Source organism: Myotis myotis, unplaced genomic scaffold, assembly GCF_014108235.1.
Source record: "Myotis myotis isolate mMyoMyo1 unplaced genomic scaffold, mMyoMyo1.p scaffold_m19_p_21, whole genome shotgun sequence".
Classification (NCBI taxonomy): domain Eukaryota; kingdom Metazoa; phylum Chordata; class Mammalia; order Chiroptera; family Vespertilionidae; genus Myotis; species Myotis myotis.
Genome location: NW_023416326.1, coordinates 15,371,706 through 15,385,078, shown reverse-complemented (window position 1 = coordinate 15,385,078; position 13,373 = coordinate 15,371,706). Strand labels below are relative to the sequence as shown.

The 13,373-nt window shown below is 56.2% G+C and overlaps 1 protein-coding gene across 1 annotated transcript in view; it reads right to left on the bottom strand.

Annotated features, from left to right (window-relative positions):
* PARP1 (poly(ADP-ribose) polymerase 1) overlaps nt 1-11,907 on the bottom strand; it is a 36,148-nt gene extending 24,241 nt beyond the window's left edge. The window contains exons 1-6 of the mRNA XM_036354873.1: nt 11,686-11,907; nt 6,213-6,378; nt 3,933-4,048; nt 2,022-2,236; nt 1,333-1,423; nt 82-198 (exon numbers count right to left, since the gene is read on the bottom strand). Of these exons, the coding sequence (XP_036210766.1) occupies nt 82-198; nt 1,333-1,423; nt 2,022-2,236; nt 3,933-4,048; nt 6,213-6,378; nt 11,686-11,805 (825 nt within the window). The 5' untranslated portion in view covers nt 11,806-11,907. The remainder of the gene's footprint in view (nt 1-81; nt 199-1,332; nt 1,424-2,021; nt 2,237-3,932; nt 4,049-6,212; nt 6,379-11,685) is intronic.
* Nucleotides 11,908-13,373: the final 1,466 nt, after the last annotated feature.

Genomic DNA, 13,373 nt, shown 5'->3' with positions numbered 1-13,373 from the left:
TTCAACCGAGGGCCTCCCACCGTCCGAGAGGACAGTCACTCCACAGTCCCACACGGCTCACGTAACACAAGGGCAGCTCACCGCCGACTCCCCGGAGGGCACTTGCTGCTTGTTGAAGATGAGCAGCTCTTTCAGGTCACTGGTCGAGCACGCTTTCTTGAGCTCATCCTTGGTGTTCCAGATCAGGTCGTTCTGGGCCTGAGGACAAGACCCAGCCGCTGAGAGACCAGCTCTTCAGAGAGAAACCCACCACCAGGGGAGATCCCATTGGCCTTGCTCGTCTCCAACCACATCCTCACTGAGCTGCACCCCAACGTCAGTCTCAGCAACAGGGAAGTGTGCGCCCAGTCCCTCCTGTGGACGCCAAGGTAAGCCCAGAGCGCAGCCTCTCACCACCTGGGAAGGTGGGGAGGAGACCACAGAGGGACGCGGGGGAGGGCTGCTGTCCGGGAACCAGGGTCCCTGGAATCGGCCCCTCAGAAACCAACACCGGAGACTCAGGAAGGAGCCTGGAAGCTCCCAGGGTTGTCAGCCCAACATCCGGCGTAGGGAGGTGGGCGTGGCCGCTCCCCCCAATCTGAGAGTGCACGGGGAGGGGGTGTCCAACCACCTATTTCCTCAGTGCCAACAGCACCACCACTCTACTGCAGCCAGCTGTGGGCCACAGCAAACGTTTTTTACGAAGGGCAACCACACCACATTGTCCTTCTGCTCAAACAACTGGAACAAGATGAGAAATTGCTTCTAATTCTCACACCACAGGGAAAACTGAGTGCTTATGTAAGAGAGCCAAGCAGATGGCTTCTCATGGAAACCGGGTTCCTGAGAGAGACGGTGTGTTCTCCCCTAGATCCCCAACAGCTGGCATTTTCTGATTAGTTATCTGTACTTCGCTTCAATGCATGTGTAACCAACAGTGGTGACTCTCTGGTCAATGACTACTGATTGGACGGGTAGTCCTCTTTCCATTATGTTGACTTCTCTTCCTTTTTCTTTTAAACAAGAGAGCTTCATCTGATGTACTGTGTGGCTGAAGCAGGAATCGACCAGCTCAGTGAGGCTGGTGCCTGGGGCCTGACTCAGCTCCTGCCTGAGCCTGGGTGCTGGTCTGGCACCTGGAGCCCAAGGGGAGTTCTCCTCAAATAGGAACTGTCCCTTTGGGAGGAAGGAAGGAAGCCACGGGGGTGGGGGGGGACCAGGCCTTTTAACAGCAGCTATCAACTTGGGAATTCCTAAGGGTCTGGGTAAGGGGCACACACACCTCCTTGAGCTCTCTTCCCAGAGCGAGGGAAGAACTGGGCAGAATGGCCAAGGACACAGCTCAGAACTCACCTTGAGAGCCTTTTCAAGCTTGTCTTTCTCCTTCTTAGGTTTCTTCTTGGGCACCTGGTCTAGCCCATCAACCTCGTCGCCCTTCCTCTTTCTGAAAGAGACGCAGAATGTGAGAGAACCAGATCCACGAGAACGCAGACATCCGACGACGTGTCTTGTTATCTCAACTCTTCTCTGCAGGCCCAGCTGGCCGCCTCTCAGGGAGTGTCTGCGCGGACTTCATCCCCTTCAGAACATACTCGGCTGCCAAGGAGCGATCGCGGGGTTGCTCCAGAGCCTCAGGGCAACCCCGTACGGAGGCACTGGTAGGTCTGCCCATCCTAATGTTAGCACCATGTGACACCCGTGCCATTCCAAACCTTAAACCAGGGAACTGCTCCCCTCCCAACTCATTAAAAACCTGTGACGATCCTCCCAGCACCATTTCTCAGGGACACCCAGGCACAAAGGAACATGTCCACAGGAGGCCACGGGGACAGGAAACTGGGTCACGCAGGGGCCCCAGGATCAGACACCAGGAGCACCCTACGGCCCTTCCTGCGCTGAGCCGCCGCCACCCCACAGTCTGTATCCGGGATTTCTCAAGGTTAGCCGGGGGACACACAGGACTGGTATGCACCTGTGGGAGCTCTGGGCCTCCACCAAGCCCCTCACTGAACCCCACCCCCTCCCCTGGGCCCTCCACCCACACTTCGCTCTTGACTCCCGGGAGCTGCTTCTCCAGCGCTTCCTTATCCTCGGGAGCCAGCAGGCTGAAGCCCTTGAGCAGGCTCGCACTGTATTCGGGCCGGAAGCCCAGCTCCTCCCTGTGCTCAACAAAGCACTCTGGGTGGTACCAGCGGTCAATCATGCCCAGCTGGGGCTTCTCCGGGTCCAGCATCTTCTTGGACAGGCGCACCTGGCCCTACAGGAGAAACCACATGTGGGACTGAGACAAGGACGGACGGGCGACACAGGACCGGGCGACCAAGCCAGCCCCTGCTCCAGCCAGCGAGGGCCTCAGGCCACCTTAAGGGCCATGTGCGGGCTGCTGGGGGTCCTGGCACTGTTATACCACCAGTGACTGTGTTACCCTCAAGCCCCTGCTCCCCCATTTTAAACGGACTCAACTTCAACTAGTTATCAATTTGCCCGGGCAAGTCAAGGACGGGATAACTGTCAACCCTGAGAAAGACACCTACTAAGAAGGGCCCCTGGTGGTAACGAGGCTCCAATTAAAACAGAGCAAAAAGGGCCCAGCAGCGCTTTCTACAGAAGGGCCTCTCACGCCAACTGCACTGCAGGGAGAGGCCTGCACTGTTTCCGCCACCTGAGTCCGCCCCGATAAAGGAGTTCCTGGAATCTTATTTCATCTTCCCCATCCAGAGCTGCATCGCTCTGGCCAATCAGAGTGGCTCTATGTGGACTAATCAGGACAGAGCCTCTGGACCAATCAGAGAATCTGGAGTCCTCATTTGCATGAGGATGAACAACTAGGAACCACCCCGGACCAGGGGCGGGGATTTCTGCCCACATAAGCCACCTCCGCTCTGGCTGGGAGACCCCCCCCTCGGCCCCCTCCCCGAGGATGGGGCTGCATTTCCCTAGTGTGAGTCACAGCTGTGCTCTAGCACCACCACTGAGACTATCTGCACGGAATGAAGTCTCCTCCTTCACCGCACCCCAAACTGGAGGATGGGGCAGCCCCGAGGACTCCACCCCCACCCCACCCTACACTGCAGGCCCAAGAGCCTGAGGCAGGCCTCCAGTCCCAGCAGGGGTTTCCCACCCCACCCCACCCCCGCCTGCCCCTTTCTTTGATTTGTTGAACCTAAGTCCTTCCATCCTGCCAGCTTCACAATTCCAGGCCTGACACTCCTAGGAGAGTTCCATGACCATGAGCCCCAGACCCGGGCAACACAGCTGAGGGGTGCTGACACTTTGCAGAACTCCATTTCAGGGCAAGCATCACTCCACACACACAACTCCTGACATTCCCCTCAGAACCTAAACTTTTGCCTCAAATTTGTAGTGACTGAAGGAAGCTGGAGATCTTTTAATAATGTCATGATTTTCCTTTCTAAAGCCCACTGCCCATCTCCAAGTTTCTGGCACAGCACTCCAAGGAGCAAAAACCTCAGACTAATCAAACGGAATTGTCCAGGTGGCGTCCCCAGTCGGCTGTCTTTCTTCAGGGACAACTGGGAGGAAAGGGTGGTTAATGAAGTTCCTCTGATGAAGTCGAAGAAACCTGGAGGCTCGCACTAGGGAACAAACTCACTCCTTAAACTTAATGCTCCCATAAAACAGACCCACAGCCTTCTCAGCTACTGCCAGGCCCAGAAGAGACCCCTCATGTAAACCCTTTAACTCCCCCTCCCCCCAAAACCTGATCTTCTAAAAGTGGATACAGTTACAGACGTGGGGCTGGACCCGGAGTAATGAGGGCCAGGCCGGACTGGAAGAAAAGTCACCGTAACCGCCTGCCTGTTAAGATCTTGCCTTTATTTTTAAGCAGGAGCGCTGAGCGAGCACTCACAGCCCGTACTTCTCTCTCCCTTTGGGAGATCCAGCGACACCCAGTGGAAGGACCCCGAGCCAGGACTGGAGCCAGGCCTCACCTTGTCGATCCTCTCCAGGCAGCCCTTGCAGGTGCTCCGGTTGGACTTGGCGTACTCGGCCGCAAAGTCGCCCAGCGTCTTCTCCGGCTTGCCGCCCGCTCCGCCTTGGCCTTTGCCTGAAGAATCAAACACAGCCACGTTCAGCTCACAGCCGCGTCCCGGCCTCCCCGCCACACCCCTCGGGCTCTTCCACGAGGACACGTGACGTTCTGGGTGGCTGCAGTCGGCCCGTTTCCTCTACGCCATTTCTAACCACTGTGGCTGGTGAACACAGCTTCTTTTCTGGCAATAAAATACAATCTTTCTCAGACAGGCTCTTGGAAACAGCTCCATGTTAGCTGGTGGCCGTCTCACCTTCCACCTCTCTCCACTTCCTCTGGCACCCCTCCCTCACTGTGGGAGGTGCAGCAAGTGCTGCCAAAACAAGTGAAACTCACAAGAACACTGTAACTATGGTGACCACTACCTTGTTTACCTCTGGCTATAAAATAAAGGCTCAGTTTTCGTCTGGGTCTGTCTCTGTGGCCTCAGCCAGGCACAGGAGATCCACCTAGACCCAGCTCATGCTCTTTGTCTGTCATTTCTTCGTACTTCACCACGCTCACCCAGGCTTGCGGGACCCTTGGCTGAGCTGGCTGGGCACACTTTTCAACCAGTGGTGCTGGGAAAATTGGACATCCACATGCAAAACACTGAGTAAGACAGACTTCATACCCGCTGCAGAAATTAACTCAAAATGGACCACAGACTTAAATGTCATGTGTAACACAAAACCATAAAACTCATAACAGAGGAGAAACTCTAGCTGAGCTTGGGCATGATGATGACTTTTTAGATACAGTACCAGACACAATCCATGCAAGGCACTGTCAAGAGAATGAGAAAGACAAGCTACAGACCGGGAAAAATGTATTTTCAAGCACAGTTATTTAAAATATACAAAGAGCTCTTAAAACTCAAAACAAACAAAAAATGGGGAAAATATCTGAACAGCCTTCTTACTACAAATTAAAACAAGACGCTACTACACACCTATTAGAAAGGTCAAAATGCAAAACACCGACAACACCAAACGCTGGCGGAGACGTGGAGCCACAGAAATTGTCACTCGTTGCTGATGGAAATTCTAAAAATGCTACGGCCATCTGAGATTGGCAGCTTCTCACAAACTAAACACACAACCTAGAAATCACGTTCCTCAATATTTACCCAAACGAGCTGAAAAACTTAGGTCCACATAAAACCTTCTTATGAGGGTGCAAATAAACTCATAAAAGTTCAAAAACCAACAAAAACCCTACATGTTTATACTTATTAATAACTGCCCAAACTTAGAAGCAACCAAGATGTCCTTCAGTATAAATAAACTAGTTACCAGTATGGACAAATTATTACATCTAGACAATAGAATATTATTCAGCATTAAAAAGAAATGAGCTAAAAAAAAGAAAAGTGAGCTATCAAACCATGAAGAGACCGGCCAGAGTGGCTCAGCTGGATGAGCGTTGTCCTGTGCGCCGAAAGGTTGTCGGTTTGGTTCCGAGTCGGGCACATCCCTGGGTTGTGGCCCCAGTCGAGGCGCATACGGAAGGCAGCCTGTCTGTTTCTCTCTCACACTGATGTTTCTCTCTCTCCCTCTCTCTAAGCATGTACTCGGGTGAGGATTAACCACCGCCACCCGGAAAAGGCAGGCAGGAACCTTAAATGCATACTGATGTGAAGTAAGCCAATCTGGGAAGGCTCCCTGTGATTCCAACTGTAGGACCTCCTGAGCAAAGAGAACCAGGGAGACAGTATGATCAGTGCTGGCCAGAGGGTAGGGGAGAGGAACGATGAACAGAGGAAGCACAGAGGACTTAGGGCAGTGAGAAATACTCTGCTGTAAGGATAAATACAGGCCATTGTGCACTGTCCACAGACTGTCCACCACGAGCGAATGCGACCGTAACTATGGAGGGTGCTGACGATGGGGAGGCCAGGCTTCTGTGGGTCGGGAGGAATACGGGAACGCTCTACATTTTCTGTTTCATTGTGCTATGAACCTAAAACTGCTCTACAAAGTGAAGCCTATTAAAACAACAACTTCTAAAGACCACAGTTCCAGCATCGGGAAAAGAAAACGTCCTGCAGCAGGACACAGCCGGTCACAGGTGCAGCTGAGCAGCAGGCCGCTGTTCTCTGCGGGCACATGGGGGAAAGGAGGGCGGAGCTCCTCTGGGAAAGGCCCCCGGAAGCTCTGGGTTGGGAGTCCCAGGCGCGGCCTCCCCGGTGTGTGCGGACCTGCCACTCCTCCGGCCTCTGCCGTCTTCTTCACTTTCTGCTGGTCGTCCCAGCGGAGCTCCGAGAAGCCGTCCACCTCGACATCGGGCTGCCAGATGGAGTGGCCGACCTTCCAGAAGCAGGAGAAGTGGTACCAGTGCGGGACCTTGCCATCGAACATGGGCGACTGGAAGGAGGGGAATCAGGGGGGAAAAGGACAGTTAGTTGGCCTCCGGGCAGCCTCGAGCCCAACCCTCAGCACGAAACCGATCGCGCCCGGTTTCCTGATCTGTGAACCCGGGCAGCCTTGCCCGTGCCCCCCACGGCCCGGGGAGGGTGCCAACGCGCGGGAAACAGCAGCAGCGCATTCCGCACGGCTCTCCAGGCTCCTCCCCAACAGCCGAGAGCTGCTGCCGGCCGAGCCCGCTCAGACGCGGGACCCTGTGGGAATGGTGGCGTTCTGAACAGGACTGTGCCCATGTACCTGTGCAGCCACACCGCATCCCGGTGACACGCTCCACCTCTGAGCACAGGAACACGCACACAAGACGCGTGTCCATGACCTGGCTCTGCGGGGTCGGCCCAGGAGCCAGGCCGGACTCCGAGGGCCTGTGCGGCCCCAAAAGGGCCCGGAAGAGCCGCTGCAGTTAGAATGACAGGGAGCTGGGCCAGTGATGGCGAACCTTTTGAGCTCGGCGTGTCAGCATTTTGGAAAACCCTAACTTAACTCTGGTGCCATGTCACATAGAGAAATTTTTTGATCTTTGCAACCACAGTAAAACAAAGACTTATATTTTTGATATTTATTTTATATATTTAAATGCCATTTAACAAAGAAAAATCAACCAAAAAAATGAGTTCGAGTGTCCCCTCTGACACGTGTGTCATAGGTTCGCCATCACTGAGCTAGGCCCAGGCAACAGCAAGGCAGAGAGGATGTGTCAGAAAAGGAGCAGCCACAGAGATGGGAATTGGAATGAATTAACTTCCATGGGGGGGTGGGGGGGTGGGGGGGAGAGAATGGACCAGGGGAGCAGGCCAGCCAGGGCCGACAACAGAATTCCTGGGCTTGTCACCACCTTCGGGAAGAGCCATTTCCCGCCGCAGGAACTGGGAAGTCGGGCCCCGCGGGAAAGGGGGTCACCTCTCCTGGAGGCTTTCCTTCCTTGAAGCCTCACACTTGGGTTGGTACTGTCAGCGTCACAGTGCCAGGCGCTCCCAGCCTCACTGAGCGCGGTGACAGTGCCCGGCAGAGTGCACAAACACTGGCATTTATCTGGCCCCTGGCACACTCAACTGCGTCTGGGTGGACACCAGCACCCCCACTGATCCCAGGGGAGGTGGTGCCCACAAAGGCAGGTCTGACACCTCGGTTCTTTCCCCTACGAGGCTGGGTAGGAAGAGCTACTTAAAAATACACACCGGTCTGACTAAAGCAAGGGAGCCCGCAAGCATCTGCTGCTGCAGACGAACAGAAAGCCAAATGTCACGCAGATGAAATAGAGACATTAAGAGCTTTAAAAGTAAATACCACAGAGAACTTTAGGATGGAGTGTGGGGACAGCGGAAATACTGTTTAGAGCAGTGGCAGGGTCTCCCAACTAGCCCTCGCCTCCTATGTGAGTGGCCTCTTTCCAGATTTAATAGATTAAAATGGAAGGTTAGGGCTGGGCACATCAAGGACTTCTCAGCATCACAGTCTGGTTTACAGCAACGTCAGCTGATTCCTCGGCCCAGAGCTCACCCTGTCCGATGCAGGGAAACGGCACTTTCTGCTCCAGCCGTGGCACCTTGCCTACCCCTCCTGTGCGATGTCCACGCAGGGGAGGACCGCGTGCAGTGGCTTTTCCCCACGCTGGAACGCGTGCCTGCGCCCCATCTTCTAGGCTCAGCCAAGGCCTCATCCTGCCCTTTAACCTTGGTCTGGGTGCTGTGGCCCCCGCGTGGGTGACTGGGCCCCATCTCCCTCAAGAGGAAGAATCTTTGACCAAAGGAAAGCCTCACCCAGACCTTAGGACTGAGAATGACCGGACAGGAAGTGAGCTGAACCAAGGTCATGGACGGTGGCTATGACTCCACTCGGCAGCCGCATGGCTGTCACCAGTGGCAGAATCTTTGTGTGCGGAGCACCGATCCCAGACCAGGGTCCTCGCCCGGCCACTCCACTGCCCGCCCACTCCAGAGAGCAATGGGTGGAGCGGGCCCTAACCCCCCAGGACAGATAAATGGCTCACCACCGCCTCCTCCCAGCCCAGCCCCTCCCGGCTGCCTCCGGGCACACCAGCTGAAGTACCAGGTATTTGATACTCCCAGAACACCCTCCCATACAAATGCAAAAGAGGCTTTTAAGTACAAGAGCCCGAAGAATGGCTTCTTTCTTCCTGCCCCCACCCCCGACCACCAGTCAGCCCAGAGGATCAACTTGACATTTGGAATTAAAACTCCACTCCCTCATTACAATTAGGGACGACCACACTTACTTTTAATAACAAAGACTCCTTCACAATCAAGTTCACCCATGGAGCCATCCTCCAGGCAGAGCTGCCCTGCCTCAAGGGCTTGCCCAGCACACCGGCTCACTGAGGTCTCCGGTCTGCACTCAACCAGGCGGGGCCCTCTCTCCCTGCCTGGTGAAGCCTAGTGTCCCTTCTCAGAATAACATTTAAAAATGCAGCCCTGGCTGGTTTGGCTCAGTGGATAGAGCGTCGGCCTGTGGACTGAAGGGTCCCGGGGTTCGATTCCAATCAAGGGCACATGCCTGGGTCGTGGGCTTGACTCCTTGTGTGGGGCGTGCAGGAGGCAGCCGATCAATGATTCTCTCATCATTGATGTTTCTATTCCCCCCGCCCGTGAAATCAATAAAAATATATTTAAAATAATAAAATAAAATAAAAATGCAGCACAGAAGACAGATTCACACATGGGACCCAATGCATTGAAATAGTTACCAAGACATTGGAAAAGCTTACTGGACTGTGGTAACCATTGAGCTCCCACAGGAATAACTACTGTTATCTTGAGGCAGTGAGGAGGGTAAATTCTCAGAGAAATCCCCACAGATGTAAAGCGATGTGAAAAGATCTGTAATCACCAACTGTGACTATAGCCACAGGCGCTGCTAGCACGCCTTCCTGGCTGTGCTCCTAGCGGGAGGAAGTGACGACTCCATCTAGCTCAGTGGTTCTCAACCTTGGCTGCACATTAGAATCACCTGGGAATCTTTCTAAAATCCTGATTTCTGGGCCTCATCCTCCGGAAATTCTGTTTCTTTGTTATGGGGTGGGGCCACAACGTTAGTCACAAAGAAACAGAATTTCCGGAGGATGAGGTCCAGAAATCAGGATTTTAGAAAGATGCCCAGGTGATTCTAATGTGCAGCCAAGGTTGAGAACCACGGACCTAGAGGCTGTGAGGATGCAGATGCAAATCTGTTCTCGTCTAAACTCACAGACCTTCTGCCCAGACAGGAGCCCCAGCGTCGAGGAGACCTTAGGATCAGCGCCCGTGCATTCAGGAAAAGCTCAGCTGCTCAGTGGGGATGCGGCTCCTCTGACGGCAGGTCTGCCACTCCACCCTCAGCGACCAGCCACTCTGGGAACAGGACCCCGGACCAGCCCCGCTGGGCACACATGCCCGGGCACAGCGCCATCAAGGGCACCCACCCCTGACACTGTGCACCATCACCTTCCTTTTATCCACACTGGCTCTTCGTGCCCCTGGGAGCCAGCGTAGTGCGTAGAACAGCGGTTCTCAACCCGGGGGTCGAAGGACCCTTTCACAGGGGTCGCCTAAGACCACTGGAAAACACATATATAACTACATATTGTTTTTGTGGTTAATCACTACGCTTTCATTATGTTCAATTTGTAACAGTGAAATTGGGGGTCACCACAACATGAGGAACTGTATTAAAGGGTCGCCGCATTAGGAAGGTTGAGAACCACTGGCCTAGAACCTACCAGGTGCTCGGCCAGTTTAAGTGATTAGGTGCAGTCAGGTGCGCAGCTGGGGAAGCCCCGAGGACACCCCAGTCATGAGATGAGATAACCTAACTCCTCACACCCACTCCCCCCGCCCCCCAGCACTAAAGACCCAGCGAGGACCCTGCGGCCACTCCTCACACACCAGGCCTCACGTAGGGAAGGTACCCAGGTTCCCTGGACCCTGAGACTCCATGCAAGGGAACCCAGGTTCCCTGGACCCTGGACCCTGGGCCCCGCGCAGGGAGGGAAGCCGGGTTCCCTGGATCCCGAGCCCCGCGCAGGGAGGGAAGCCGGGTTCCCTGGACCCCGAGCCCCGCGCAGGTAGGGAAACCAGGTTCCCTGGACCCCGAGCCCCGCGCAGGTAGGGAAATCAGGTTCCCCTGGACCCCGAGCCCCGCGCAGGAAGGGAAATCAGGTTCCCTGGACCCCGGGCCCCGCGCAGGGAGGGAAACCGGGTTCCCTGGACCCCGGGCCCCGCGCAGGGAGGGAAACCGGGTTCCCTGGACCCCGAGCTCCGCGCAGGGAGGGAAACCGGGTTCCCTGGACCCCAGGCCCCGCGCAGGGAGGGAAATCAGGTTCCCTGGACCCCGAGCCCCGCGCAGGTAGGGAAATCAGGTTCCCCTGGACCCCGAGCCCCGCGCAGGAAGGGAAACCGGGTCCCCTGGACCCTGGGCCCCGCGCAGAGAGGGAACCCAGGTCCCCTGGACCCCGGGCCCCGCGCAGGGAGGGAACCCGGGTTCCCTGGACCCCGGGCCCCGCGCAGAGCCTCCAGGCAGCTTTATGTTGAGGTGGGGAGACAGGGCGGGCAAGAACCACGACCACCTGCGCAAAACGGAAGCGGGAGGAGGCAGGAACCCCTGGGGGGCCTGCAGACACCACCTCGTAGCCCTCCCACCCCATGGGCGTCCTCGAAGCCCCAGGGAACCCGGGAAGGGGGATCCCCAATCTGCCAAGAAGTGCCAGGAGGAACCCTGAGGCCACGCTTACTCAAAGCGGACAGCTGCACATGCATCGAGAGAACCCCACTAGGAGCCTGGGAAGTTTGGGGGAATGTTCTTTTACACAAAAAGATCAGGCCAAAGTGAACGCGCTGTGCAGAAATGACACCAAGGTGCGCAGCTTTGCATAATTAAAAAAATGAGGCTGAGCGGGCGTTGAAACGACAGCCAAAAATAGCTTAAACAACCCTCATGCCGGCGGTCGCCACCGAAGTGGGACAAAACCCGCCAGAACCAGGTCGCTCCAGTCGGACCCGCCTCGCAAGACCCGCACGCGCCCCGCCCCGCCCCCGGGGCGAACGGGGACAGAAACGGTTCCTCCTTTTCACGAAGCAAACGGCCCCAGTTCCAGGCGATTTCCCGGGCTTTTCCTGCAAGATGGGCAAAACCCCGCGGCGGGGGCCCCGGCGGGCTCCACGCCGGCCGCGAGCGGCGACGCCCGGGCCCGGCCGCCCCGCCGCCCGCCCTCCCGTCCGGCCGCCGAGGCCCCCGCGCACAAAGCGGCCTCCGCACCTGCACCATGATGGCCATGCGGAGCGCGTCCTTGGGGATGCTCTCGCTGCACTTCTTGCAGGAGGCGCGCCCGCTCTTGGCGTACTCCACCCGGTAGAGCTTGTCCGAGGCCTCCGCCATCCTCCCGCGTGCCGCTGCCGGTCCCGGAGCCCGCCGCCGCCGCCGCCGCCGCCGCCGCCTGAGGACACGCCGCCGCCGCCCGCCCCCTCGCGTGCGTGCGTCCGGCCGTCAGTCCGCTCCGCTCTGGAGCGCGAGCGCCGGAAGCACCGCCCACCCGCCGCTCGCCGATAGATTGCTGATGCCTGGCGGCGGGCACGCCCCGCGCACGCGTCCCAGGGGCGGGGCCTCGGCGCGCGCGCCCCCTGCCGGCCGCGGAGGGCGGAGCTCCCCGGCGCCTGCGGCGGCGTGCGCTGGGCGGGCGGCGGCGCTGCGGGCGGAGCTGCGGGTGGCTGGGCGCCAGGAGGCTGGCACGCTCTCCCCGTGAAGCCTGCTTCACCCCCTTTCACGCGCGGGTCCCTCTCCCCGAGGGCGGCCAGGCTGGACGGCTCGGGAATGTGGTTGATCTGCCACAGGGAGGTCCACCCGGCTGGCCCTGGGGGGTGCCGGGGTGCTACCTGCGGCCTGCAGACCTTGGGGACCACGACTAACTGAAATCCAGCACCGCCTTCATGATGGGCTTTTTTTTTTTATTATTTTTATTTTTTTATTATTGCTTAAAGTATTACAAAGGGTATTACTTATGTCTCCTTTTTTCCCCACCCTTGACAATCCCCTGGCGCCCCCTACCCCCCAATGATGGGCTTTAAGTGAATGAATACAACCCCCGGGAGTGTGAATAGTGCCGTGACTTAGGCGGCAAGTCGTCGCCCATGTGTTCATGTCCCTTTACACGTGTCGGAGGCAGCTCAGTACTGTCACGCTCACCACGACTCGAAGTTGCGGGCGTGGAGACCTGCTGCTACTAGGTCTTGTTATTTAACGTGGAGCTGTATTTTATTATTATTTTTTAGTTTATAGAACTATATTTTTATATAATTGATTTCTCTTTCAGCCCTATGCAATTTATTCTATTTGTTTTAAGCGCAGTGTGCTGTGTTTGAGAGTATTCAGCCCTGTGATAGAAGACGAGAAAATAAACAGGACGAATGAAACTCCTAACCCTCGTTCAGCCCTAGCGGTTTGGCTCAGTGGATAGAGCATCAGCCTGCAGACTAAAGGCAAGGGCACATGCCTGGGTTGGGGGCTCCATCCCCTGTGTGGGGCGTGCAAGAGGCAGCCAATCAATGATTCTCTCTCATCATTGATGTTTCCATCTCTCTTTCCCTCTCCCTTCCTCTCTGAAATCAATTAAAAAAAAAAACAAACTTGTTCAAAGCACAGAGAGGAAGAAGGCTAGCACCGTAAGAGTCGGGGATGTTGAGTAGGCAAGCAGATTATGAGAGGGGGGCCGAGAATCCTAAATTCGGATTCAGAAGATAAATAGAGTAAGTGGATTATGTCATGGAACAGACAAGAGAACTTAGAGAGCAACCAAATCAGGCAGACCGTTCAGCCTCTGGCTTAGCAACCCTGGCATCCCTAAATGCCACCTGATTACCGCCAGCTGTGCCCACAGCTGGCCTCCTCTCTAGGTTTCAGTTCTTGGCAGAAACTTCGTTTGATTCAACTTTCCCCCCCTATGCTTGCTT